At 35.3% G+C, this 26,669-nt stretch overlaps 2 protein-coding genes and 1 pseudogene across 5 annotated transcripts; 2 read left to right on the plus strand and 1 right to left on the minus strand.

The window, feature by feature from the left end:
- Positions 1-1,689: 1,689 nt before the first annotated feature.
- On the plus strand, positions 1,690-8,834 carry LOC110886643 (calmodulin-binding receptor-like cytoplasmic kinase 3). Of its 3 annotated transcripts, none has more exons than XM_022134463.2 (8): positions 1,690-1,843; positions 2,858-3,141; positions 3,232-3,435; positions 4,850-5,112; positions 6,152-6,317; positions 6,419-6,508; positions 7,229-7,527; positions 8,406-8,834. In XM_022134463.2, exons 3-8 carry the CDS (start codon positions 3,324-3,326, stop codon positions 8,613-8,615), a joined length of 1,140 nt encoding a protein of 379 aa, XP_021990155.1. In that variant the 5' UTR covers positions 1,690-1,843; positions 2,858-3,141; positions 3,232-3,323; the 3' UTR covers positions 8,616-8,834. The 3 variants fall into 3 exon arrangements, with proteins under 3 accessions (XP_021990155.1, XP_021990156.1, XP_021990158.1); XM_022134464.2 differs by having other exon boundaries at positions 1,694-1,950; XM_022134466.2 differs by having other exon boundaries at positions 1,694-1,920.
- Positions 8,835-9,521: 687 nt separating this feature from the next.
- On the minus strand, positions 9,522-15,810 carry LOC110886642 (bifunctional purple acid phosphatase 26). Of its 2 annotated transcripts, XM_022134462.2 has the most exons (10): positions 15,243-15,810; positions 14,562-14,762; positions 13,533-13,644; positions 13,219-13,445; positions 12,232-12,370; positions 11,410-11,630; positions 11,210-11,331; positions 10,935-11,096; positions 9,816-9,923; positions 9,522-9,732 (listed from the first exon to the last, which is right to left on the minus strand). In XM_022134462.2, the coding sequence occupies exons 1-9, from the start codon at positions 15,444-15,446 to the stop codon at positions 9,854-9,856; spliced, it is 1,458 nt and encodes a 485-aa protein (XP_021990154.1). In that variant the 5' UTR covers positions 15,447-15,810; the 3' UTR covers positions 9,522-9,732; positions 9,816-9,853. The 2 variants fall into 2 exon arrangements, with proteins under 2 accessions (XP_021990154.1, XP_021990153.1); XM_022134461.2 differs by having other exon boundaries at positions 9,563-9,923.
- Positions 15,811-17,226: 1,416 nt separating this feature from the next.
- LOC110883351 lies at positions 17,227-19,746 on the plus strand (annotated as a pseudogene).
- Positions 19,747-26,669: the final 6,923 nt, after the last annotated feature.

Raw genomic sequence — 26,669 nt, forward strand, 5'->3', positions numbered from 1 at the left:
TAGTGTGGTCCAAAAGACCATTATAGCCCTATTTTGCCCCCGGTCTAGGCCTAACTTAGGGCTAAAATGGTAATTTGCCATTTATAAAAGTGTCTTAAAAACCCACATTATATACATACGTCTCATACAGACTTATACTAGGCATATAAGAGAGGCAAAAAAGAGCAATTTACCCCCAGTCTAGGCCTAACTCAGGGGTAAAATGGTCTTTTTCGTCTATACGCCCCCTATAGGTCTATACGAGACATATACGGGGCATATAAGACAAAATATGACATAATCAGAGATTCTCTTGGAAATTGAAAAAGGTTATATGCGACGTATAGATCTATACCAGGCATATATGAGGGTGTGTAAATAGGGACTAGGGTGTTTAAGTATGTAGACCCTTTAAAAATCTAAGCTTTAATAATGTATTATTTTCAGATGTTACCATTTTCATGGATGAACTTGGTACTGTACCAGTACCAAACCGATAGTACTGATCCCGAAAAATGTAAAAAGTGGGTACCGGTACCAATAGTGGCCGGTACGGTACGGTATGGTATCAGTATTGGAAGACAAATTATCTTAAGATACTGTATTGTACTAAACCTGTACCGATCTAAAAAATGCAAAATGTAGGTATCGAAAATGTCACGACTCGATACGATACCGATATACCGATACCAAAACCTTATACGAAATACTTATCCCTAACCTTTTCTCCTTCTACCTAATCAAGCTTTGTAAATAAGAAACTTGATCAAAAGATAATATCCATGATTAATGGGCTGTTTGAAAACTTCTAAATGGTTAAGTGCTGAACTAGTAAGAGATCTGAATCATTAAGAGTCGGTATAATGCTTAACCATTTAGAAGCAAATGTCTAACCAATTCTGATTAGAGGTCTTAACCACTCATACTTAGGGGTTGTTTGGCAACTTCTAAATGGGTAAGTGTTGAACCAGCAAGAGGTCTGAACCATTAAGCTGAACCATTAAGAAGTCTGAACTATTAAGAGCGAGTATAATGCTTAACCGTTCAGAACCATTAAGTCATTTGCTTGCGAAACAAACAGTCTGAACCATTAAGGTGCTGTTTGTTTTTTCTGAAAAGCTCTGTGCAGGCTCTTCTGTCTGCATCGCGCAGACAATGCACAAACATTGCCACACATAGACTGTTTGTTTTTCAAAGACGTTTTATTATAAAACGTCTGCGTGAGCTCTTCTTGGTGCAGATTTGGCCCAACCACTTCTAAGATCTTCTAAGGTCAGTATAGGGTTAAACGCCACCACCCACCACCACCATCCATCATTACCACCACCGTCCACCACCCACCACCGTCCATCACCACCACCACCACCACCACCACTGTCCACTGTCCATCACCATCCATCACCACCACCCACCACCGTCCATCACCACCACCCACCACCACCATCTACCACCATCACCGTCCACCACCACCATCCGTACACTACCACCATTTTATTTTAAAAGTCTACATACATTAAAAAACAAACAGTTTTATTCTTACACACTACAGAGATTTGATCCACATCTTCTTCGATGTGGTTCTGCAGATTACAGACATTTTACCTCTTAAAAAAAAACAACAGCTAAACAAAAGGCACTAAAAAACAAATTTCAAGAAACGATTTTTTTTTTGTTTACATGAACAATGACGTTATCTATTGGCAGTATCATCAGACATCAAAGATCAATCATGCTCGCACCCCTCCTTTTTCCTTTCTGTCTACCTTCGTAGCTGCTTCCACCCTCTGCAAACGAATCTTCATACAGACGAAAAAATTGTAAAAAAAATCACTCACTGTTGTGATCATCCAATCACTTTTCAAAGGTTTGACCTTTTTGATTGCACTTATATTGATTTATTCTCAGTTAGCTTCTTGCTTCACAAAATCTCTACTGATCATGGTATCTTGTTGCTTTACTATATTGCTTTGAGTAAGTTATTGAAATTGTTTTATGGGTTTGATGAAATTCAATGTTTTGATTCAGAATTTAGGGTTTTAGTATTCAAATCTTGAAGGGGGTGAGTCAAATTTGGAATCTTTTGCTGCTTTTTTTTTTGGGTTTTTGTTGATCAATTTAGGTTTTTGGTTATTAAAGTCTATAAATTGTTGAAATTTGTATATCTAATGGCAGTTGAAGTGGTTTTAAAGTAGGGTTTTGCTTTGTTTCTTGTTTCATCAATTGGGTGTGATCCAGTTTAATGATTTCAATAGAATTCATAGGGGAATTATTTTTGTTTATATATTTATGTTTTTATTGCAAATCTTGAAAGTTTTCTATATTTGATGTTGTGGGTATCAAAGAATGGATTTAGGGCATTTAGATATCAAATTCTATGGATTTTTACAGTTTGTATATCTAGTGGCAGTTCAAGTGGTTTAGGTCTTTTTTTTTTTTTTTTTTTTTTTTTTTTGGGGGGGGGGGGGGGTGGGGTGTTTCTTGCAAACTTGAATCTTGAAACTTTTCTATATTTGATGTTGTGGGTATCAAAGAATGGATTTAGGACATTTAGATATCAAATTCTATGGATTTTTACAGTTTGTATATCTAGTGGTAGCTCAAGTGGTTTAGGGTTTTGCTTTTTTTTTTTTTTTTTTGGGGGGGGGGGGGGGGTTGTTTTCTTGCAAATCATGGAACTTTCTATATTTTATGATATGGGTATCAAACATTCTAGATCTTTAAGCTACATAGTTTCTTAAATTTTAGGTTTCTTGAAAAAAGCAGTTTTAAGTCAAGAAATCAGTTTATGTGAGCTTCTGAGTCATTTCCATAAGATTCTTTTGCACCTGCAACTCACATCTCACATGGGTAATTTTACATTTTTCTATTTTGTAATCAGGTTTCGATATAGACCTCTGGTTGACTTCCTCGGTGATTGCGGAATAATTTCCATAGTGTGAACAAGACAACTTCATGATTCTTGATCCAAAATATCAGAGAAATTAAAAAAATTACCACTTTCCTATTTAGGTTCTCTCGTTTTTCTCGGTCCAATGAACCAAGAAATAGTCTTTTTCAATTTACACTTCCCAAACGAATGAAAGTCGCAAGAGAATGTGATCAATATAATTGTCGATTATATTCACCGTTCGATCGTCACACGCGGTGGATGATCTTTTTCAGGTAACTTTGTAGTCTGTCAAATTATGTTTCTGTTTCCTTTTCGAAGAAACGAAAATGAGATTTATATGTATAGTTTTGTGTTACGTGCAGATTATTTATATTTAAAGGGTGGTAGGAGATATTTACGTGATTAAGTTATAAACGAAACTCGAAAATCGGTTTTTAGAACAAACTATACAGCCATGGATAGTGCCCCTGGACTCTTGTTTCTTTGCTGCAGTTGTATTTGCCCTTGTTTTCAATCCAGACGGAAAGATACAGAAGATGCGGTTCTCGTTAAGGAGTCAAATTCATGTGAGTAAAATTTGTGATATTCTGAATTACTAAGCAGCTATGCAGTTAATGCGGTAAAATATCGGATATCGGTCAAGGACCGATATTTGAAATATAGGTTATCTCGGTGAGATATCTGTGGGATATCGGTAGTTTTAATATAATGCAGAATTTATATATATAGCCATTTAACACCAATAATTCCGTGATATATCAGTGATATATCGGTTATATCGGTCAAATATCGGTGATATATCGGTCAAATGTCGGTCAATATTGCCGATAATATCGGTACCGGTATTTTGACCGATATTTGACACCGATATTTTACTAAGGGACCGATATAACCGATATATCACCGATATTAACTGCATAGCTAAGCAGTTAATGCGGTAAAATATCAGATATCGGTCAAGGACCGATATTTTAGATATAGTTTATCGCGGTGGGATATTGGTGGTATATTGGTAATTTTAATATCATGCAGAATTTATATTTATATACATAAATATAACAATTTAACACTTAACAATTCTGTATACACTCCTGCCATTAACAAATTAACCTTTTGCAACTTGCAAAACAATTGTAGCAAGTAGGAACTGATTAAGACTTAAAACACTAACAATTAACAATTAAGACTTAAAACACTAATAGCAGCAATAAGAAGAAAGACGAATGGTAGAACTAAGAAGAAAGGTACTGATATCGAGGAAAACGGTGATATATCGGTCACATATCCTTTAAATATCGGGACCGATATTTTATATGGGGGACCTATAACCGATATATCTAGGGGTGCAAACAAGCTGAGTAACTCACGAGCTACTCGAACTCGGCTCGAAAAAAAGCTCGAACGAGCCGAGCTTAAACGAGCTCGAGCTCGATCCCGAGCCTAAAAACAAGCTCGTTTAGTAAACGAGCCCGAGCTTCGCTTATCGAGCTCGAGCCGGCTCGCAAGCCTTAACGAGCTTTCTTTTTATATATTTTTTATTAATATATTAAACATATATTTAAATAATAATATTTACCATTTATATAAATATAAAAAAATAACTAAATTATATATATAACAATAATTATAATTAATAAATACTAAACGAGTCGAGCCCGAGCCGAGCTCGAGCTTCAAAAATTACCTTCGAGCCGAGCTCGAGCTTTAGAAATAAAGCTCGAATTGAGCCGAGCTCGAGCTCAAGCTTTCATAAGTTAAACGAGCTCGAGCTCGAGCCTGGTCGAGCTCGGGCTCGGCTCGGCTCGTTTGCACCCCTAGATATATCACCGATATTAACTGAATAGCTGAGTTATAACATACTCTATTTTCCCCATGAAAATGTTTAGATATTTGAGAAATAGTCAAAATGTTGTTCTAAGCCATGTGTAAAGTCATATGTTGCAGTATTTTGACGTGTGAAGTATGTATTTGATATTGTAGTGGCTCCAGCTTCGTCGGCAGAAATGGGATCCGTATCTGGAAAGATTGCTGCAAGTCCACTACGGGTCCCACCAAGTCCCGGTAGATTCTCGATGTCACCAAAACTTGATAGGATTGGTTCGGTTCATTTGACTATGCGGCAAGTTGCAAGAGCTACACAAAACTTTTCACCATCGATGAAGTTAGGTGAAGGAGGTTTTGGGACCGTTTATAAAGCTCAACTACAAGACGGTCAAATGGTCGCCATTAAACGCGCAAGCAAGGTAACATTTGCACACATATTGTAATTCATTTTGACTTTTTTTGGGTCAAACTGTCCATAGTTGTCAATAGCGATTGCTACGGTCTCTATAGCAAATAGCGTGGCGTATAGGTCCATGCTCGCTATATGGTCTGCAGCGATAGATAGCGGCCTTTAATTTTTTTTGGTTTTTTTAATATATTTTTTTTGAACGGCAAATTTCTTTTATTTGTTTCGTCTGTGGGACTTGAACCCAAGACCTCCCTCACCCTTTTAATATAAACTAGTTTTTCTTACGTCGCGCGTTGCGGCGAAACCGAGCAAATGATAATGTAAAACAAACGTGATTTGAAAATAAAACATATTATTTAGAAAGTCGAGCCATTAGAACGGTTTAGTTTATCATCGTACCATTTTATAATACCAAATAAATACTTTATTTTGAGTACAACTTCGTTTTTAACAAAACTTGTAACGGAATGTCAGGGAAAAAATAAGCACAACTACGTACTTAAGTTTTTAGAAAAAAGTTATAAACGTAAATTATTAGAGAAGTATCAAACTAATCGATAAATTAAAATATGTTCAAAACAAAGAAAAGAGAATTGTTAAAAAATGGTAAAGGAAATATATGGTTTTGATTTTTAAAGAGGTAAAAGAATATTAAAAATATGTTATTAAAAGTAAATATAATAATAAACTGTTATAATATATTAAATAAAAAAATAATAAAAAGCTATATATTATTATAAAATAAAGTTACTATTCATCGTCCTTCATCTGTCATCAACAATATATATATAATAGCAAAATATAGTTATAAAATAGCTGGATTTTAGGTTTTTGTTAAATAAACATGTAAAATAGCGTATATACGAGGGTATTTTGATATAATATACATATAAAATATTTTTAATTTTTTTTTCTAGTGTAACGTATAGCGCCCGCTATTTATCGCTATTAGCTGTGTAGCATATATCTACCTTATCTCTATTCGCCATCAACAACAATGAAACTGTCATATTTTTGCGGTCCTTGTGTTAATTAAAATGTTTATGCAGGAAAACTCTGATGCCCTAAGAAGTGAATTTAGAAGTGAGATCGAGTTACTTGCGAAAATCGAGCATCGGAATTTGGTGAAATTACTTGGTTATGTTGATAAAGGAAATGAACGTCTTATTATTACCGAGTACGTGCCCAATGGTACTCTTAGGGAACATTTAGATGGTAAGATCATGTGTGTGTGTGTATATATGTATTTATGTATACAACATTTTATGTTTGTGATTTTATATTAGAGATTATAATTTTGTTATTTATTTCCGTAGGTATTCATGGAAGTTACCTAGATTTCAGTCAACGGCTTGAAATTTCCATTGACATTGCTCACGGCTTGACATACCTTCATTCATATGCAGGTAATGCCCGTTTCTGTTCGGTTTGTTAAGGGGATGTTTGGATGTGTACAACCAATGCGTAATTATGTATTATAATGTGCGTAATTATGCAAAGTTAATTACTATTGTGCCACCACGTTCAATTGAAGGCCTAGATTAGATGTGCAGTTGAGATGCTCTCATACACATCACATGATAAGGTGGTCTTGTACGTTCAGCGGCCTCTATTTTTTTAAAGACAATTATTATTTATTTTAACCAGAAAGTTGTGTTGTACACATGAGCCCCTAACACGACATGAGTATTCTCAGGTTGACCCGAACACGACCTATTTAACCCAATATTTGTTTTTAATTCAATATTTCTGCATAGTACTCTAAAATTGCAAATTTACAAAAAAAAAAAAGTACATATTAACTATGTGTAAACTATAGAACCGGATGCTCGTTTACCCTTGTACATTTAAATTTTGGCACAACTGATTCAAGTTATGGCATAAATACGTTTTTTAAACTATAAAAATAAAGGGTTTAAACGTGTTCTTGGGTTCGACTTGAAACTACCCGAACCCGTTTAGCAAACAGGTTCGTGTCGTGTAAGAAATCACAACTCTAGGCTCTAACTTGGGGTGTAGTTAAAACAAGCCCGCTTGGCGAGCCCCAACCGGAAACCGAACAGGGCTTGTTAAGCTCACGATCGTTTCTGTTTTTTCGTTCTTACTTTATTAATATCTTTCAACAGGAAAACAAATAATCCACAGAGACGTGAAATCGTCGAACATTCTTCTGACCGAAAGAATGAGAGCCAAAGTGGCTGATTTTGGCTTCGCAAGGGTTGGCGATAACGAAGCTGGTAAAACACATGTTATGACCAAAGTCAAAGGGACGGTTGGGTACCTTGACCCCGAGTATATGAGAACCTTTCAACTCACCCCGAAAAGTGACGTGTACTCTTTCGGAGTTCTACTCATAGAAATTCTTACGGGTCGTCGGCCCGTTGAATCAAGACGGTCACCCGAAGAGAAAGTCACTGTTAGATGGGTAACCTTCGGTTCCTTCTCATAAACATAATGTGCATTTTGCATTACTATTTCAAAAAAAAATATTTATATAATTATATAAGTAATACAAGTTAACCGGTCGGCTCGTTTTACATGGCTGGTTCCAAGTTCCAAACCGGACCGAACCGTTAACCAGCAAACTGCCAAACCGAGCTGTGAACCGAATTGTTTGGATCTCAAACCGATCAAAACTAGGTGTGCTCCTCGAATCGAATAACAAATTTTTGAATATTTTTTTTTGGTTGAATTCGTATTCAATTAAAAACTGGTCAATTCGATTCGAATTCTTATTCGAATTAAAAGCTAATTCGTATTCGATTAAAAATTTGAATTTGAATTCAAATAAATTCGTTTTAATTCAAACTCATATAAAATATGTAATTTAGTATGGGCTATTTGGGCTTGGTTATTTCGTGAGAATAACGTTAAAAGAGGGGGATGGTTAATCATGCATCATGTGATGGCATTGATAGCCGAAAGACAAGGGGGTACATGCACTAATCGGCGTCTGTCTCAATTGCTGAGTGTTATGTGCCTTATGTCCAAGGCTTGATGCAAAACTACAATCGAGCCGGGGGTCTCATTGGAAGCAGCCTCTCTATTCCTACGGGTAGAGGTAAGGCTGTCTACATCTCACCCTCCTCAGACCCTGCCTTATAGATTCGTATTGTTTTTACTGGACTCGAATCGAATTTTGAACACCCCTAATCAAAACAACCGACTTGCCTCGGTTTGATCAGTTTACGAACACTTCTACATCATATAACCACAAGTTTCATGACTTCAATCAATCACATTCCATTTTCTTGAAACTTGAAATAACCGGTTAAACTAAGTGCGCCATACTTATTTTCGCAGGCCTTTGGGAAATACAGCGATGGTGAAGCGATGGAGTTGGTGGACCCACAAATGAGAGAAGCGGTGGATCCGACGATCTTCAAAAAGATGCTAAATTTGTCGTTTCAATGTGCAGCCCCCACTCGAGCTGATCGGCCGGATATGCAGTCGGTGGGAGAGCAATTATGGGCGATTCGAATGAAATATCTCCAACTTGGGAGAGAAGAGTGATTTAAAAAAGCTTTTAGTAGTTTCTTATGTTGTAGATTTGTATAATGTGTTTGTTTTAGTTATGTCATATGCGTGTTTCGGTCGGTTTCTTATATTACAGTTTCATGGTCCCAATTGTACAATGTATGTGTTTTTGAGTTGTACAATAACTATATGCATGTTCCTGAATTGGATAAAAGATTTGGAAGTTTCGCGTAAAGTTGATACCGTTTGTATCCGTATCTATTGTTTTAAGCGTGATACATAAAAAAGTTTATATCACTGTTTGTCTGATATGCACTACGTACAAATGTATAATACTGTTTTCACAATTCTTTACTTAAAACTGATACCGTTTTAATTGTACCTTACATAAGATATATTTACTACATATACATATAAGTCGAGGGAATAGTGCCAGGCAAGTACATATACATTTATAAGTTGAGGGAATAGTGCGAGGCAGCTTGCCTGGCACTTCCTTATTAGACTAATCTATTTTTAATTTAATTTTATTCCCAGTTTAAAATTACGCTTTCATCCTTCATTTAAAATTACGTTTTTGCCCCCAGATCAAATTAAAATTATAATTTTGCCTGTAGCTCAAAATTACATTTTTGCCCTCGAGTCAAAAACTCATTTTTAATTTTGTTCCCAGTTTAAAATTACGGTTTCGCCCTCCGTTTAAAATTACGTTTTTACCCCAGTTCAAAATAAAATAATGTTTTTTCCTCTAGCTAAAAATTACGATTCTGCCCTCAGCTCAAAATTACGTTTTTGCCCACAATTCAAAATAAAATTATGTTTTCCCCCCTAGCTCAAAATTATGATTTTGCTCTCAGTTTAAAATTATAATTTCGCCTCCAGTTCAAAATATAATCACGATTTTGCCATCTGTACAGACATACATGTTATGAGAGAGAAATATTCGGCTTATTGCCCCGCAACGCGGGCGGGGCAAAAACTAGTTCCAATACAAATAGAAGACATAACTCAAGAAAGTATATGTATATCAATCACTAAACACAACCAAAAAGCAAACATGAGCATCAACATATACAACATGATGTCATTCAAGGCCATTATTTTCTTAGCTCCAAACTTGTTATTCCTGCTTAGAAGCTAGTATAATTGAAAGCTTGAAACATAGCAATAACAAATTATCAGATACGACAACTACACAAGCTCGAGACCTTGATGGATGTCACAAATAGCAGTTACCTGTGTTCAGTAACTATAGACGACACGTATCTGCATCTTTAATAAGCGTCAAGTTCAGGAGTTGGGGTGATTGCGTGCAGATCATTTTCCTCTAGTTTTCTCTTTTTCCTGTAGAATGCGCATGGTGTAGTTTAGTATTAGAGGTCTAATGAGCGGAGTCGCTCTGAGATCGTCTTGCTAGAAGCACTAATCGATCCCGAGCCTATGCTTGACTAAGCTCTTGAGCCTGAATGAGCCTACTATTTATATAGAGTAAACTGCGATTTTGGTCACTTGTGCCACTTTAGTCCAAAACTGATACCTTTTGCATCTGGGTCCCTGTGGTTTCAGTTTTATTGCCATTTTGGTCCAAAAATGAAATCATATCATATTTGTCTTATAAAATCCTGCTATTTTGTCCTTTTCCGTAGAAGCAAAATGGTCATTTCTTTTTTATAAATAAATACCAGATTTTATAAGACAAATATGACCTGATTTGCCCCTGAGGAAAAGGACAAAATTGCAGGATTTTATAAAACAAATATGACCTGATTTCATTTTTGGACCAAAATGGCAATAAAACTGAAACCACAGGGACCCAGATGCAAAAGGTTTGAGTTTTGGACTAAAGTGGCAAAAGTGACCAAACCAAAGGGACCAAAATGACAGTTTACTCATTTATATAAATGTAATGATTTCTACTTTATATAACAAATATAAGTTGCCCATATATAAATATGATAAAAAATAACTAAACAATACATATTCGGTTATGTATAAAAATTATATGAATAGCTATACATGTGCATAAATAAATTAATTAAATCATATGTCACTGACAAAAACAACTAATCACAATAAAGTGGCAGGTAAACAAGCAACAAGCTGCGCTGCATAACTAATAAATGGGCCAAGCTTGAAAAGTTTCATACGGGCTCGTTTAAACCTACATATAGTATCCAACTTTTGAGTGGAATAATTAGATTAAGTATTTGAAAAGTAACAGACAAACGTACCCAGTAATACTCTACTCATAGCAAGCTAGTGTAATTGTAAAAAAAATAAAAAATAAACAGAAGTGTGAAACATAAACAAAATTGCAAGCTCAACATCAGCATCAGGGTGGAATGCGGTACTCACCAGTATTGGTTGCGCAACACGAAGGAATCCGTTGCAACTTTCTTTCCATCATCATTCCGATTCCAATGATAGAAGGCGTGCGTTTTGTTTATTAACTCAAGTGTCGAATGTCCATAACTGGCCTCTCGGAACGCCGAATAATCAGGCTGAGGGTCATTAAAACTACATGATCATTGAACACAGTTTAACAAAGGATAAAACACATATAGATGGTTTTTTTTTTTTTTTTTTTTTTTAAGAAAAGTTATAATTAGAAATAAAGAGTTAAAGACCACCTTGATGCAAGACCTTCTTGGTTTCCACCATCTCCAACGGTTATATAAATCGGAGCTGATTTGTCTGGAACGGGATAACTCACACCACCAGTTACGTCGTACTCGATGTTCGAGATCCGATGCTGAAATGCATATTATTTATGGAACTGCTATCTTTATATTCATACAAATATCAAAAGATATAATGGAGAGTGACGAACCGATCTTTCATATGCATGAACATGTCCTGCAAAGACCACATCAACTTTGTACTTAACAAACCAACTCTCGAATGCTGCTCGCATGCTTTCGCCTTCCATGTAGTGAGCACTATTACTGCTGTATATCGGCACGTGCATAATAACGATGAGCCAAGGTGTTTTCCACCTGTTGACTTTTTTAAATTCCGCTTTCAGCCACTTGTATTGCGGCGTATATTTCACTGTCACGCGTCAAGTAAATATGTATAACGTATCAGACACAGGTAATCTATAACAGTCGTCACATCCTAATAGGGCTGCAAACAAACCGAACGAACACGAACAAGACCTTGTTCGTGTTCATTTGTTATGAAATATATTTGTTCACGAACTGTACATGAACACTTAAACAAGATTTTATGTTCGTGTTCGTTTGTTAAATTTAGGCAACTAACTAAAACGAGTGTTGATGAACACAAATGGAAACAAACAAACACAGACAATAGTTCATGAATATAATATATAATACACTAACACTACTAAATATTTTATTTGTCGGAATTTAGAAATATTCAAATAAAATATAAAAACTAAAATCACTAATGAACTATCGAACATAAACGAACACGTTACCGAACGTACACGGACATAAATGAAAGAACACGGCCTCTGTTCACGTTCGTTCATTTAACTAAACGAACGAAATTTCCTGTTAGTGTTCGTTTGTTTATTAAATGAACGGACACAAACGAACTTCCCGTAGGGCGGTTCACGAACTGTTCGTTGAACGTTTGGTTCGTTTGCAGCCCTCCCTCCTAATGCAAAGGTAAAGGGGTAAATTACCGAATGGCGAATAACTGGATAGCACAATTATATGAGCGGATGCGCGTCTAACGGCATACCAAAGAGGACTACTGCTTTCACTCGCAGCATAAGGAGTCGGGTATCGATAAAGATACTGTTTGAAAGGAACAACTTCATCCTGCACATAAAAAATGTTCAAAAAAAAAAGAAAGTTGGGGACGATAACGTTATAGAATGTCATCTAGGGGTGTGAAACTCTTACACGGCCCAAAAACACGACACAAACCTAACACGAAATTCGCGAGTTTAGGTTTACTCTAAACGGTTTCGGGTCAGTTTCAGGTTGAACTCGGAAACCTGTTTAGCTAAATGGACGGGTTCAGGTCAACCCAGTTGGGTTGGCGCGTTGACCCTCTTAACCCATTTATATCATATTATATTTTTGTTACAATATGTTTTATATCATAAATTAAATAAGGTTTGTCTTTTATACCATAATTATAACTTAATTAAAAAGAGAAATTGACATTAGATTTCATAATTTAAATATAATTGCACTAAATACATTTGGGTTTTTTTAGTAGATTTTAATTTTAATATATAATATATTAGGGTTTGTCATTTATGCCATAATTATAACTTAAAAAGAGAAATTGACATAAAATTTTATAATTTAAATATAACTGTATTAAACACATTTGTGTTTTTTTAGTAAAATTTAATTTTAATATACGAATTTGCAAAAAAAAAAAAATAAAAAAAAAATTGGCTTAAACGGGTCGTGTTCGGGTCAACCTACGATTATTCGGGTCGTGTTCAGGTTTATACGTATGACACTATTTTCGGGTTCAGGATCGTCTAAAATTTTCGGGTTCGGGTCGGGTTGAACCCATCCTCCTGCGAACCCGACCCGTTTGTCATCTAATGAACGAAATCATGATTGATATTAGTTCCGACAGGAACTATATTCACGATAGGAAGAAAGTTGTAGAAAGGGTATCAATATTAGTTCCGCGCGCAACCTACCATATATGGCATATACTCGATCTCATGATTTCCCGCTGTCGATATCCACGGGTTATATGCTTGAATTCTTTCGGCGAAACGACCGTATGTATCCCAACGTACACCCATATCATCATATTCATATTTATCAGCATACGATAAATCTCCAACATGTAACACAGCTTGTGCTCCACTCTCTACGTAATGGTTAAGTGTTGAACGAGAATTATATGTTTGACCCAAGTCACCTAAAACACATAATAAATAATTAATCCACAAAAAGAAGTCATAATAATTCCATAAAAATAAATAAATAAATAAAATAGATAACTCACCTATAATTCCAAATTTGTAAGGAACATTTGGACCGATCTTTGGAGGAGTTTGAAACCAAAATGATCGAGCAGATTCACCTTCCCCAACCTCATAATAGTAAGTGGAATCATACTAATAAAAACACAATTGTTAGTTATGAAACAATCTTTTAAATGATTTGAGGTTTAGCCAGTTTTGCGACTTTCGTATACTGTTTTTTTCTTTCTGTGTCTGGATTCAAAAGGTTTGATTTCATCCGGCTTGTTAACTCCATCCATTTTTCTTCGTTAAGTCAGGGTATTTCCGTTTTTTTGTTAACTTGAAGGGCAATTCAGTCTTTTTCACGGATATTTGGTCATTTTACATAAAGTGAAAAGGAACGAATTGCCCTTTAAGTTAGCAAAAAGACAGAAATACTATGAGTTAAGAAGAAAAATGGATGGAGTTAACTAGGACCAGGCTTGAGCTTGAGCTCGATTAACTTATGAGAGCTCGAACACGCCTCGGTTCGAGCTTTGTTTTCAATGCTCGAGCTCGGCTCGTTTATTATCGATTAATTAATATATTAACTAAAAATGATAGACTTGTTTGGGTTCGTGAGTTAGATAAGTGAAGCTTCGGCTCGGCTCGTTTACTAGACAACTTTAAATAAAGAGTAAATGTTATTAAATATTAATAAAAACTATATTACACCAAGGCTCAATAAGGCTTAACTAAGTTGACGAGCTTCAGATGCAAGGCTCGAGCTCGGACTCGATAAATAAACGAGCTTTATTTTAGGCTCAAGCTCGGCTTGAGCTCGATAAGGCTCAGCTCATTCAAGCTTTTTCTCGAGCCAATCTTAAGTAGCTCACGAGCCGCTCGGCTTATTTGCACCCCTAGAGTTAACGAGCCAGATGAAAATGACAAGATTTCAAACTTTTTGGATCCAGATGCGGAAAAACAAAACTTGGGACGAAAGTCGTAAAACAGACCAAACCTCGGGGACGAAAATTACAGAATTATGCAATAGATAAATCATAATTGTTATGGAGTTAAAAAACAAATACCTCAAGGTCATCAATAAGGCACTCATGAATAAAGCCAGATGTATAGTTGTAAAATGTATAGCTTTTAACCGTCCCTTCTGCGGTAAAATCATAGTTTTTCTCTTCTTTCCCGTATTTTACTTGGTTTGACCCTGGTTCATCAGGTGTCACCCATGTTATAATTATAGCTTTTCCATTATAATCTCCTTGAGTAATGTGTACCTGCAGACAAAATGAGCTAATTAAACAAAACCCGTCGGGTTTCTAGCGAGTAAAAACCTGGGGATTTCGAAACCTATTAATTTGACAAATTACCCGTTGGGTATTACTCGACCCAAAAGGCCAAAACCTATAAGGTATCTATCGGATAACTACTAATCAGTTACTTTTACTATTTTCACTATAAAAAATATGAAATAACTACAGTTTATACGGAACAAAATACCTATATGTAAAAAGAATGGATGTACCATATATACACATATTTAAAAATATAAAAGAAATTATATCGGGCAAACGGGTCAGGTAAATAGGTAAATGGGTATATCACCAAATTCTAAACCCGTGAAAAAAAAACCCTGTCCCAAACCCGATTAACTGACCCTAAATCCATCCAAAATGTATCGGGTTTACCCATTGGGTTCGGGTTCGATTGCCATCGCTAATGTAAAAAAACGAACTTATACAACCTCAGAAGTTTACCTGCTCTGGAGCATTATAACCATTCGGAACTGCGAAAGCGTCATTGTCAAGAGGCATGTCATCCGATGGCCACTCGGAACGGATGAAACTACTTGTGACACCGGCATGTATATTGTCCAGAAAGTTGAACAAAATAAAGACGATAAGCGGAAACCGAGGTACTATCGATCCCATAAATATTTTCTTATCCTTCAAAATGATCATTGCTCAATCAGTTACAAATTCTGAACAATATAATCCACAAACAAAGAACGGTCACAAGTTTAAAAAAACACATAAAAACATTGCATTGTGATTATGTGAAGGAAAAAGGAAGGGTTGCGTTAGAATCAAAGGCGTATGGCTCTATTTAAAGTCGTGAATTATAACTAACGCCGAGGAATTCATGCACATACTAATTGTGTGACCGAATGATACTCGAACAATAAGGCTGGCTAGTCGAAATCCTCGATTTTAGGTGACATTGCTACATAACTCTCTCATGAACAAACAAACAAACATTGCATTGTGATCGTGTGAAAGAAAATGGAAAGAATGTGTTACAAAAAAAAAAAAAAAAAAAAAAAAAAAAACCTTGTACCTCTGTTTGAAGTCCTGATATAACTACCACAATGGGATTCATACACATACTAATTGTGTGACTATATACGTGAGATACAAAAATGATTATAATTAAATTCGCAACAGAAAACAGTTACTTTGGTTTTGGTTTGCGTAAGTTAGCAGGAATCAAGTTTATGGCTTACGTTAGTGTCATAAGGGGGGTATTACGCGACAAGGCCTTTTGAAGTTACAAAACGATAACGGTTTATATTAATCTTAGAGTTAATTGCCCGGATGGTCCATTTAGTTTCACGCTTTTTCACGTTTAGTCCCCACCTTTTGAAAATAGCAAGTATGCTCCCTATGGTTTGTTATTTTGTTACTCGGATAGTCCCCTGAGTAGATGCAGTTAGTTTGGAAATAGCAGATATGCTCCCTATGGTTTGACATTTTGTTACTCGGATAGTCCCCTGAGTAAATGTCAGGGGACTATCCGAGTAACAAAATGACAAACCATAGAGAGTATACCTGCTATTTCAAAAAGTTGGGGACTAAACGTGAAAAAACGTGAAACCACAAGAACCATCCGAATAATTAACTCTTAATCTTATTTAATTTTGGTTTTTGACTATTCTATTTGAAAGATATTTTATAATTTTGGGATATTTCTTCCGGTCATAAACATTTTCCAATATGCATCATGTTATTTGTAGAGAAAATAAAAAAAAATATAAAATATCTTTCAAATAGAAAAGTCAAAATTATATTGGACTTCGCCCATTGAGGGCCCAAAAAAGCGAAAAGGTGACCTGTATCCTATGAACAAACCCTTGGCTGGAATCTAGCCAGAATAAGACCGTCATTGACCGCCTAGTGTTAATCGGGATTTTTACAACCATGACTTTCGGTTTAATGGATCGTTTTCAAAAGATGAAAACTCGTAATTAACAACTTTAGAAATTTGTAATGTCAGTGCAATTTTGTTGTGTGCTTTCAAATGTTCATGCATTGTTGTTATAATTTCGTATTCTATTATGTTCCCCGACCCGAAAATGCCAACGTTTGTTGTGAGAAATCTAACCACCGAAAAAGGTGAACCCATAGAAAAAAATAATTTCTATGAGCTGTATATGTTTATGTAAATGGTACATACCCTCCTTAATCGATCATCATTAGGTTTAGTTCGCATCGTTGTATACATGTTTATAAAACAGTTCTGACCCTGAACCGAATTCCATGAGACACATAACAAACCGACCTTCTTTCGGTCCAGTTCAGGTTCTTGTTTTCATGCCTTTCGGTCCAGTTCCGACCCGATAACCAGCCCTATAATAAACCAAGGTGCAACGGGTCAAAAAGGCGTCTCATCTAGTTCGGGGTCAACAAATAGTGTATGTAGGAGGCTTATACGTAAACAAAACCGAAGGCGTATGAAGAAGTAATGAAAGGTCTACTTGATAAAAAGGTTGACGTGTAAAACAGACGCAGTTTCTGGTTGTAAATAAAGCTTATTTGGTCGTATGCGCTGAACCTTGATCCAGCTGTCATGACTCTTCCATTTGGGGCCAATATCGACATACGAGACACTGTTCGTTATAAAGAAGTCATGAAACAGTTTAATCTTGGACCCAACGGAGGAATCTTGACTTCACTCAACTTGTTTGCCACAAAATTTGACGATGTAAACAATCGCGTATCGGCGTACTATGCATTTTTTTTTGTTTGATTTATTTTAACCGTAGTGTTGTGATGTTAGGTGGTAAACGTAATTGAGAGGCGAGCAGATGAACTTGATTACGTTCTTGTGGATACCCCTGGTCAGATTGAGATATTCACTTGGTCTGCATCCGGAGCGATTATTACTGAGGCGTTTGCTTCGACTTTTCCAACTGTGATCGCGTATGTTGTTGATACACCGCGTGCAGAGAGTCCGAATACGTTTATGAGCAAAATGCTTTACGCTTGTAGCATCCTTTATAAGACCCGTTTGCCCATGGTTGTCGTTTTCAACAAAAAGATGTCATTCAGCACCAGTTTGCTTTGCAGGTGAAATACACTTTTGAAATTATCTTTTTAGTTTCTTTTCGTGCCTGTGGTTTGTCCAGTTATGTCGGTCCAGGCCAAATTTCAAATATGTACTATTTCCGTCCCTGACGTTCTTGAAACATGCCAATTCCGTCCAAAAAACTAAGGTTGAATCAAATATTTGGACAAACCACAGGGACGAAAATGGCAGTTAACTCATGTTTTTTTGGACGAAACTAGCATGTTTCAAGAAGGTCAGGGATGGAAATGGTACAAATTTGAAATTTGGCTTGAACTGGCATGATAGGACAAACTACAGGGACGAAAATCTTTTTGATTGAAGATTAAACACTTTTTTGTTGTGATAAATGAATAGTGGATGGAAGATTTTGAGGTGTTTCATGCTGCGTTAGAATCTGAGAACTCGTACCCGTCAACTTTGACTCGAAGTCTTTCTCTTGCACGTGAGGAGTTCTATAAGAATTTACGGGCCGTTGGAGTTTCAGCGGTATCTGGTTCTGGGATGGATGCTTTCTTTAAAGCTATTCAAGCAAGTGCAGATGAGTACATGGAAACTTACAAGTATTTTCAAACTCGAGTTAATTACTTTTTGAGTCCCTGTGTTTTAGTGGCTTTAACCACTTGAGTCCAAAATCAAAAAGTTTAACGCCCTGAGTCCCTAGCCATTTATTTTATAACGTTTTGAGTCCAATTTTGTTCATTTTATAACGATTTGAGTCCAAAAAATTGGACTCAAAAGGTTAAAATTTGGACTCAAAAGGACTCAAATGGTTAATGAAAATGCTTATAGGGACTCAGGTCGTTAAACTTTTTGCTTTTGGACTCAACTAGTTAAAACCACTAAAACACAGGGACTCAAAAAGTAATTTACCCTTCAAACTCTCTTTGTTATATGTTTCACACACACACACACCACATACGTTTATCTGTAATCTATATGAATGTTCGCGGTAAAAACAATTTTATATGCTTCTTAATATTGTAGCGTAGTGGTAAGCGCTTGAGGATTTTTTAGCAGAGATCCTAGGTTTGCTGCCTATACGCTACATAGCGATAGTGATGAAATGTTTAGCATACATTAGAAGAAAATTTTGGAAATATTTTATATGTATATTTTATCAAAATATGCTGTTTTTAATTTTTATATGTATATTTACAAAAAAAAAAAAAAACTAAAATTTCACTATTTAATAGATATTTTTTATCGTTATTTATATTAAAATATAAACAACCTATAATCCCGCTATAGAGGCGCAAAATATCAGATTGCGACCTGTTGCTGTATCACCACGCTAAACGCTATAGCAGGCGCTATGCTCGCTATTAACAACAAAGATTAACAACAAAGAGTGCTTGATTCTTTGGCTCAAAGAATAATGAAGTCATGGCTTTCGCAGCAGCAATCGGATAATCTTCTTAACGTTCACATCTCCAACTGTTGTAATTTGACCTTGAACGCTTTGATTTGATCTGGGTTACTTTTAATTTTTAAAACAATTAACAAATTGATCTGCAAATGGTGATAAGGATCTACTCATTTTTTAACTCAACTTAAATAGTTAGATCAAAAGAATGCTTATTTTTGTTGTATAATAAACACACTTTATTTGGATTATTGGTAGAGCTGATCTGGACAAAAGACGGGAAGAGAAGGAACGGTTAGAGGAAGAACGCAGGAAAGAAAACATGGAGAAATTGAGAAAGGATATGGAGAAATCAGGGGGCGGAACCGTTGTGTTGAGTACTGGTTTAAAAGGCAACGATAGCGAGATGGATGAAGATGAAGAGGAAGAGGAAGAAGATGAAACGTTGAGTGATGAAGGTGCAATAGATGATGATGATGATGATGAAGAGATTGCAAGTTTCAGATTCTGAGATTTTTGGAGTGACATTTTGGAGGGTTATTACATTTGACCTTTTCATCATGATCTCTATAATTTAGTTAGTTAAAATCATCTTTATTTTAAAATTTTTATTGATTTTTTAACAACTTCTACATTTAAGTAGTTTTAATCTTCATCTTGATCTCTAGTTAATAATATTTATTTATTTTTGTTACTTTTTTTTTTCATCTCACAAAATATGACAGTGAGAAATGAGGATTGAATAATGATTCCTTTTGAACTTCATTTTATTTTGTGAAATGCAATGCTTAGAAAAATCTAATGAAAACAGAATAAGATATGCTTTGACTGATTTGTACCTTTTTAAATTGGATTCATATTTTTTATTATTCATCTTAGGTGAGATGTCCTTTTATGTTTCTAGGTCAACTTTGATATTATATGTTTTTAGGTCAACTTTTATATTATACTAGTTGACGCCCTGCCCGCATTGCGGGGCGATAGCCGAATAATTCTCAATCAGTTAAAAAACACTATTATGGTTTTGTTAGGAAAAAAACTAAAACGATGACAAGACCGTAGTTCTGAGCTCAGGGCAAAACTGTAGTTTGTCAGGATTAATGAGCGAGTGTTAGGCAGCTCCTTCACATGGAAAAAAATTAAATCTAGTCAAACCAATTAAAAAAACACTCTTAGAGGGGACGGGGCGGTCCGTTATGGACCCCCGAGCACGCGTGATCATCAATAAGCACACCGCCGCCGCCCATAGTTTAACGCGTGTTATTATTAACGCGTAATGTGTATAACGCGTGGAAAACTCAAAAAATCGACCGTTTGGATGATGACCGTTGGTTTCAACGGTAACTTTAATAAAAAAAAAATCCATTTTATCTATATATATATCCACATTTCAACCATTTTTTCATACACCAAACTATATCTTTTAAACCATTTTAAACCCACTTCACACATTTTATATATCTTTCTCAAATGGAATTCCCTACCGATTCGACGTTTCCGATGTCTAGCGATTCCGAGTCGTCTTCCGACAACGACACACTAAACTATTTTGTGTCGGTGTATAACGAGCTTGATGCCGAGTCGTCCCGCCCAAAGAAGAAGATGGTCGGCCGTGATCGTATACGTGCCAACGAAGTTTTGATGAACGATTATTTTGTGGAAAACCCGCTATACAATTCCGAAACGTTTAGAGATCGTTTTCGTTTACCCAAAGAATTATTTTTAAAGATTGTTGGAGACATCGAGGCAAGCGAGGGATGGTTTCAAGAAGGTTACGATGCGAGGGGCAAACCAAGTTTCACGCCGATTCAAAAATGCACGTCCGCCATTCGCCAACTAGCGACAGGTAACCCACCCGATCAATATGATGAATACCTAGCTATGTCTGAAAGAACTTCACGTGAGTGTTTGCAATTTTTTTGCAATGCGGTTATTAAGTTGTATTCTAACGAGTTTTTACGAAAACCGACGAGCCACGACATCTCTCGTATTTATGCCGCACACGAGGCTAGATGGCATTTTCCCGGGATGCTCGGTAGCATCGATTGTACACATATCGAGTGGAAAAATTGTCCAAGAGAGTTGCGAGGGGCGTATGTGAGGGGAGACATCAAAAGACCAACCATCATACTAGAAGCGGTGGCGTAGAATGATTTATGGATTTGGCATTCGTATTTCGGTGTCCCAGGTTCAAACAACGACATCAATGTGTTGCACACGTCGCCGTTGTTCCAAAGCGTAACGGATGGTACCGCACCTTCCTCTCCTTTCTATGTGAACGGTCGACATTACAGACGAGGCTTTTATCTTGTCGATGGTATCTACCCGTCTTGGTCTGTTTTTGTGAAAGCTCCCTCATTTCCCGTCGAGGCTAAAGAAAAGGCGTTCAAAAAATTGCAAGAATCGGCAAGAAAAGATGTTGAGAGGGCGTTTGGTGTTTTAAAGGGTAGATGGGGTATACTACACCGACCGGTTCGTTCGATGACCAAGAAAGCAATACATAGCATAGTGTATGCGTGTATCATATTGCACAATATGTTGATCAAACACGACGGACGTGCAATATCCCCGGATTGGGTACCGGATCCTCCTACACAAGTTCAAGTTCCACAAGATATCAATTTACAATTGCGTAACGAAGAAACTCACTTTCGGTTGAGATACGATTTAATCGAACTAGTAGGTTCTCTAGGTTTGGAGTTTCCGGATTCGGACGAGGAGTAGGTTTTTTTTTTTTTTTTTTTTTTTAAATTGTATGTTCCTAGTATGTTAAATTCGAGGAGTAGGTTTTTTTTTTTTTTTTTTTTTAAATTGTATGTTCCTAGTATGTTAAATTGAAATAGTATGTTTTAAAATTAATGAAATTTTTAATTTTAGTGTTTTATTGTTAATTTCTAATTTAAAAATAAAAGTTAAAAAAATTGGGAGGGAGTGATAGAATCCATCACTAGTGATTCCACCCCTAGTCCATTTCTATCACTAGTGATGGAAATATGGTTGATGACATGGCATTAGTTGATTGGATAGTGGGAGTGATGGAATCCATCACTAGTGATTCCACCCCTAGTCCCCTTATAGTTTTGCTAAAAAAAATTAAAGTGATAGCAATACTGTAATTTGAACTGAGGGCAAAGTTGTATTTGTTGAGCTAGGTAAAATCATAATTTGCCAAAAATTAAAGTGATGACAATGCTATAAATTTGAACCAGAGACAAAAGCGTAATATAACTTTGCACTAAGGACAAAATCGTAATTTTAAGTTGGGGACAAAACTATATTTTTAATTTGAATTTGGGCAAAATCGTAATTTTGAATTGGGGGGCAAAAGCATACTTTTATTTTGAATCGGCCAAAAACATAATTTGAAACTAAAGGCGAAATAATAATTTTTGAAACGGGGTGAAAACGCAAAATCGTCATTTTTAGTTTGGGGCAAAAGCAAAAATTTTTTTTTGAACTCGGGCCAAAATTGTAATTGTAATTTGGGGATAAAATCATAATTTTGAACCGATTGGAAAATCGTAATTTTGAGCGAGGGACAAAAACAAAATTTCGTTTTGAAGTGGGGGCAAAAACGTAATTTTATTTTAAATTAAAAACGAAACCGTAATTTTAAAACGAATATAAAATAATAAAACAATTGGTCGAATAGTGAAGTGCCACGCAACTGCGTGGCACTATTCCCCTAACTTCTTTTTGTATACGTAGTTGTATACTTGGATGTTTCAGTGTATATGCCACTTCTTCTAGCATTATTTAAACAAACCCTTCTTATTTAAATCCCCACTTGTGTCACTTTGGTGGATTAGACAATGATAAATAGAGCCTTGCCTCATTGCAGAGTCATGCTCTATCCTGAGCCCACTCGGGTTTTCGTCCCACCGTGCGTTACGCCAGAGAGTTCTGTTCTTGTGGTGGCACAAAGACTGTCAAGTGACAGCCGACGGTATGGTTTCCCGGGGGAATGCCCAAGCCAAACTCTGAAGCTAGCATGAGCCTGGTTAAGATAACAGAGCTCATTATAAGGACAAAGTCCTTTTTGAGTCCTTGTGGTTTGTGCATTTTAACTATTCGAATCCAAAAATTAAACATGTCTTGATTTGAGTCCCCGTGGTTTGTATTTTTAACCCTTTGAATCCAAAACGCAAACCTCATCCAAATCATGGACTAAAAGGGTTGGATTCAAAGGGTTTAAAAATACAAACCACAGGGACTCAAAGGGTTGGAGGAGGTTTCATTTTGGATTCAAAGGGTTAAAATTACAAACCACATGGACTCAAATTAAGACAAGTTTGATTTTTGGATTCAAATAGTTAAAAATGCACAAACCAGAAGGACTCAAAAAAGACTTTACTCATAAAAAAAACTACTAGACAATAAACAGCACCCTAATTTATAACTAGGAGTCATAATTTCAATAAAAAACTAAATAAAGATAAAATAGGAATTGTTGTACATGAAATTTCCTTCCGGGCCTTTCCCTCGATTGTAATACCTTGTTGGGCTTAGTGCTATTATAGGCCCACATTTATTTTTTTTCAGTGTGCTGTTCCACCACCATTTTTGGACGATGTACTGAATTAAAAGGCCAAACAATCTTTTCTTTTCTGGTGGATTTAATTTGTCTGTAGGCTTAATCAACTTAACCCATTAGCAATACATGCATGACCATTCAACCATATCATGCATAATATCTTTGTTAATGGAAATCAAGACCTTTTCAACAATTTTAAAATCACTTCCGATTTGAATCTCCAAATTCTTCGGAGATAACAAGATGTAATGAACCAGCGAAAATTTTGTGTCATCCAAGGGAAAAGCATGACCACTAACCACTGTCTCACAACCAATGGTCACCATAGCACCACCATTGACATATTACATTATGTTGTTATTTAACATATAACCAATACTTTTATCCTGCGTTGCGGAGTCAGATTAGATCGTCACGTTAGCACGGAAAATACACTAAAAGGCGAAATACTAAAACGAATAAAAGTAGAGCGACCTAACATGTATATTACCAAAGTTAATTAGACGGACTCTTTATGTATATGAATAAAGTTAACTAATAAGAAGAAAACTGTATTAAAGTAGAGGGACTAAAATCTATATTAACAAAGTTCTAAGAGTTTAAAATTATATACAAAAGACGTTATAAAAAATAAATAAATAAACAAATAAATAAAAGGTTGCCACATGGCACACTTTAGTTAGCTAAAATGAATTATGAGAGAAATCAAGTTGCTTTTTAATACACTCGAACGGTGCTCGCGTGACGCGACGTGAAACGTAGACACTATCAGGTGTGCATTGTTCGGTTGGTTTGATTATTATCCTCAATCAAAACCGAAGTTATCGATTAGTCTTTTTTATTAACCAAGTGGTTTTCAGTTAATTGGTTTGGTTTATTCGGTAATATTAACAGTTTTTTGTTTGATTCATTTAATTTCGGTTAATAGCCAAAACTAAACCTAGGCTAAAACTTTTTCTTAGAAATACATGACATCCAGGTATAAATGCATGAAATGGATGTATAAATACATGAAATGGAAGTCTAAATACATAAAATGGATGTATAAATACATGAAATGAAAGTATAAATACACAAAATGGAGATATAAGTATGAAATACATGAACCGAAGGTATAAACGCTTGAAATATATGAAAATATGAATGGTTCGTTCGGTTTGGTTAATTTTTGGTTAAACGTTGGTACAAAAATAATCGACAATCAGTTTTGGTTAATTCAGGTTTCGGTTAATTAATTTTCAGTTAATTCAGTTTTCCTTGATTTCGGTTCGGTTTCGTCTATTTTCGGTTAACGATTCAGTTCTTGCTTAATCACGTAACGTATCAATTTTTTATTTAAAGAACTATAGTAATACTATACTCAAATTGAAAAGTATAAAATACTCGTTTTATGATGTATTTTGAAAAGAAATATTAACGTACAAAATAGCTATGACTGTTTAAAAATCATGAAAGTAGTTTGTTTTTTTATAAGGGGATCTAGTTATCTATAATTTGGTTAAAGATGAGAGATTAAAATGCAATTATGAGTGGATTAAAGTGTAATTAGTGTTTAAAAGAGCAATTAAGATGAGGGAATTAAAGTGTAATTAGTGTTTAGGCTGGAGGGTGTGGGATGGAGCCCCTAGGGGCTTTATCAAGACACGTCAGCGCCACCTAGAATCCACATCAACCAAGTGGCTTTATCACGCCTTCTCTAAACTTCCAGGGTGTGAGATAACACCCCCCTATTAAACAAAATTAAAAAAAAATTATTGGTTGCAAAGATGTGGGCCCCACCTGATAAAGCCCTTCTTCCTCGTTACCATGATGAAACCTCTTCTATAGCGCATCTTTTTGAATTTGAGGGTGTGGAGGTATGGCGCCGTGAGGCGCTATAGAGGGTGAGGTGGCCCTGGTGGCGCCTCCATACCCTCCGGCCTTAAAGGACTAATTTACACTTATTTTAGGTTGTACATTATGCATTAAAACAAAAAAAAAAGTTTTTAAGTTTTGGGTATTTTAAAATGCCACTGTGTTATGCATTATATATATATACTAGGTTAGAACCCGTGTATTACACGGGTTAAATAAAGGTAATTTTATATATTGAATAATAAAAAGTTATATCTTTATGAACCCCGTATATTGTACGAGTTAAATAAATGTAATTTTATATATCAAATAATAAAAAAGTTATATCTTTGAAAACCATGTGTATTACACTGATTAAACAAGTGTAATTTTGTATACTAAATACTAAAAACATCGTATCTTTAAAAAACCTGTGTATAATCGGGTTGAATAAATCTACCAAATAATAAAAATTTACATCCTTAAAACCTCGTATGTTACACATGTTGAATAGATCTAAAAAAAGTTATATCTTTAAAAACAATGTGTATTACACAGATTAAATAAATGTAATTTTGTATATTAAATACTAAAAACGTCATATCTTTAAAAAACCCACGTATAGTCGGGTTGAAAAATCTACCAAATAAAAAAAAATTATATCTTTAATAAACCCCGTGTATTACACGTGTTGAATAAATCTAATTTTACATACCACATGATAAAAAGTTATATCTTTAAAAACTTCGTGTATTACACGAGTTATATAAATGTAACTCTGTATAGTAAATAATAAAAAAAATATTCTTAAAAACCCCGTTTTCCATGAGTTGAACATATATAATTTTTGTATACCAAATAATAAAAAGAGTTATTTTTTAATAAATTAGGATAACATTTAATGTTAATTTATTATTTATATATTTAATATAAGATAAGTAGGAAAGAGAGGTATTTATTTTAAATATATATATTAAATTAACAATTTAGATTTATGGATAATATTTTATTAAAGTATGATAAGATTTAATATTAATTTATATTTATTTAATTAATTTAATTAATATTTGAGGATACCTTCAATGAATGACACGTGTCTAAAAGTTG

The sequence above is a fragment of the Helianthus annuus genome, chromosome 10 (assembly GCF_002127325.2).
Source record: "Helianthus annuus cultivar XRQ/B chromosome 10, HanXRQr2.0-SUNRISE, whole genome shotgun sequence".
NCBI classification, from domain to species: domain Eukaryota; kingdom Viridiplantae; phylum Streptophyta; class Magnoliopsida; order Asterales; family Asteraceae; genus Helianthus; species Helianthus annuus.